At 47.2% G+C, this 1,011-nt stretch overlaps 1 protein-coding gene across 1 annotated transcript in view; it reads right to left on the minus strand.

Moving 5' to 3' along the window:
- LOC101851876 overlaps positions 1-1,011 on the minus strand; it is a gene marked incomplete in the record, with an annotated part of 21,076 nt that overhangs the window by 4,611 nt on the left and 15,454 nt on the right. Inside the window, 1 exon segment of the mRNA XM_035970627.1 lies at positions 105-257. Within this exon segment, the coding sequence (XP_035826520.1) occupies positions 105-257 (153 nt within the window).

Consider the following 1,011-nt stretch of genomic DNA (forward strand, 5'->3'; position numbering starts at 1 on the left):
AAGAAGAAGAAGAAGAAGAAGAAGAAGAAGAAGAAGAAGAAGAAGAAGAAGAAATAAAAAGAAGAAGCAGCAGCACAGAGAGCAGAGAGTAGAGATGTAGTTACCAGAAGGCGTCTGAGCGCCCAAGTTCCTGGGTCCGGCTGTCGGGCACACTGTGGTCAGCTCGTCTGAGCGGTCAGGACAGTCGTCCAGGCCATCACAGAGCTGGTCACTGACCAGACACAGGTGCTCACTACACGTGAAGGCACACTTTACATCTGACCAATCACAGGAGTGGACGGGAGGGAGGCCGGGCCGCGGGAGGAAGAGAGAGAGCCAGGGAGAAATGTGTCAGACAAGTTAGTAATATTGTCGCTCGAAACGTTCCTACAAAAGTACAGTAAAACCGCCACAAACAAGTTAGTTATTTTAGTAGATGTTTTACGGCGCTCGCAATTGCATAAGGTCATATGAGCGCTAGGAGATTAGAGGTGTTACAAGAGAGTAATAAACATAAAGAAGAAGAAGGGGAATTTTTGTTTTAGTAGAGGTTTTACGGCGCTCGCAATTGTATAAGGTCATATGAGCGCTAGGAGATTAGAGACGTTACAAGAGAGTAAAATAAACAAAAAAGAAGGAGGAGAGACCGGGATAATAGTTGCTAGATAGGAAAGAAGGAGCAAACCACACCAGAGCACCCACCAACCACCCACTACAAACACTAGGAGCCATCGAGTCAAGAACAACAGCACTCTAAGGACAGCCACCCATTACTGGCGAGACGTTCTGCCCGGGCAGGGAAAGTACAGGACAATTTAGCAAGTTCTACCGGCCAATAATGACTGTGTCTGGCAGCTTATGTCCTCAGACAATGAGATTATTGATCTAAAAAGACAGGCCAGGGCTTAAACTGACAAGTGTATCATTACACTCATCCCTGTCTACCCCCACGTCTACTCACGCGCGCTCTTCCACGGGAGTCGGAATCTATGCAGTAAAGTGAACCATTTCTTGGACCCCCACCAGGATAAA

This window comes from Aplysia californica, unplaced genomic scaffold (genome assembly GCF_000002075.1).
Source record: "Aplysia californica isolate F4 #8 unplaced genomic scaffold, AplCal3.0 scaffold00295, whole genome shotgun sequence".
Classification (NCBI taxonomy): Eukaryota; Metazoa; Mollusca; class Gastropoda; order Aplysiida; family Aplysiidae; genus Aplysia; species Aplysia californica.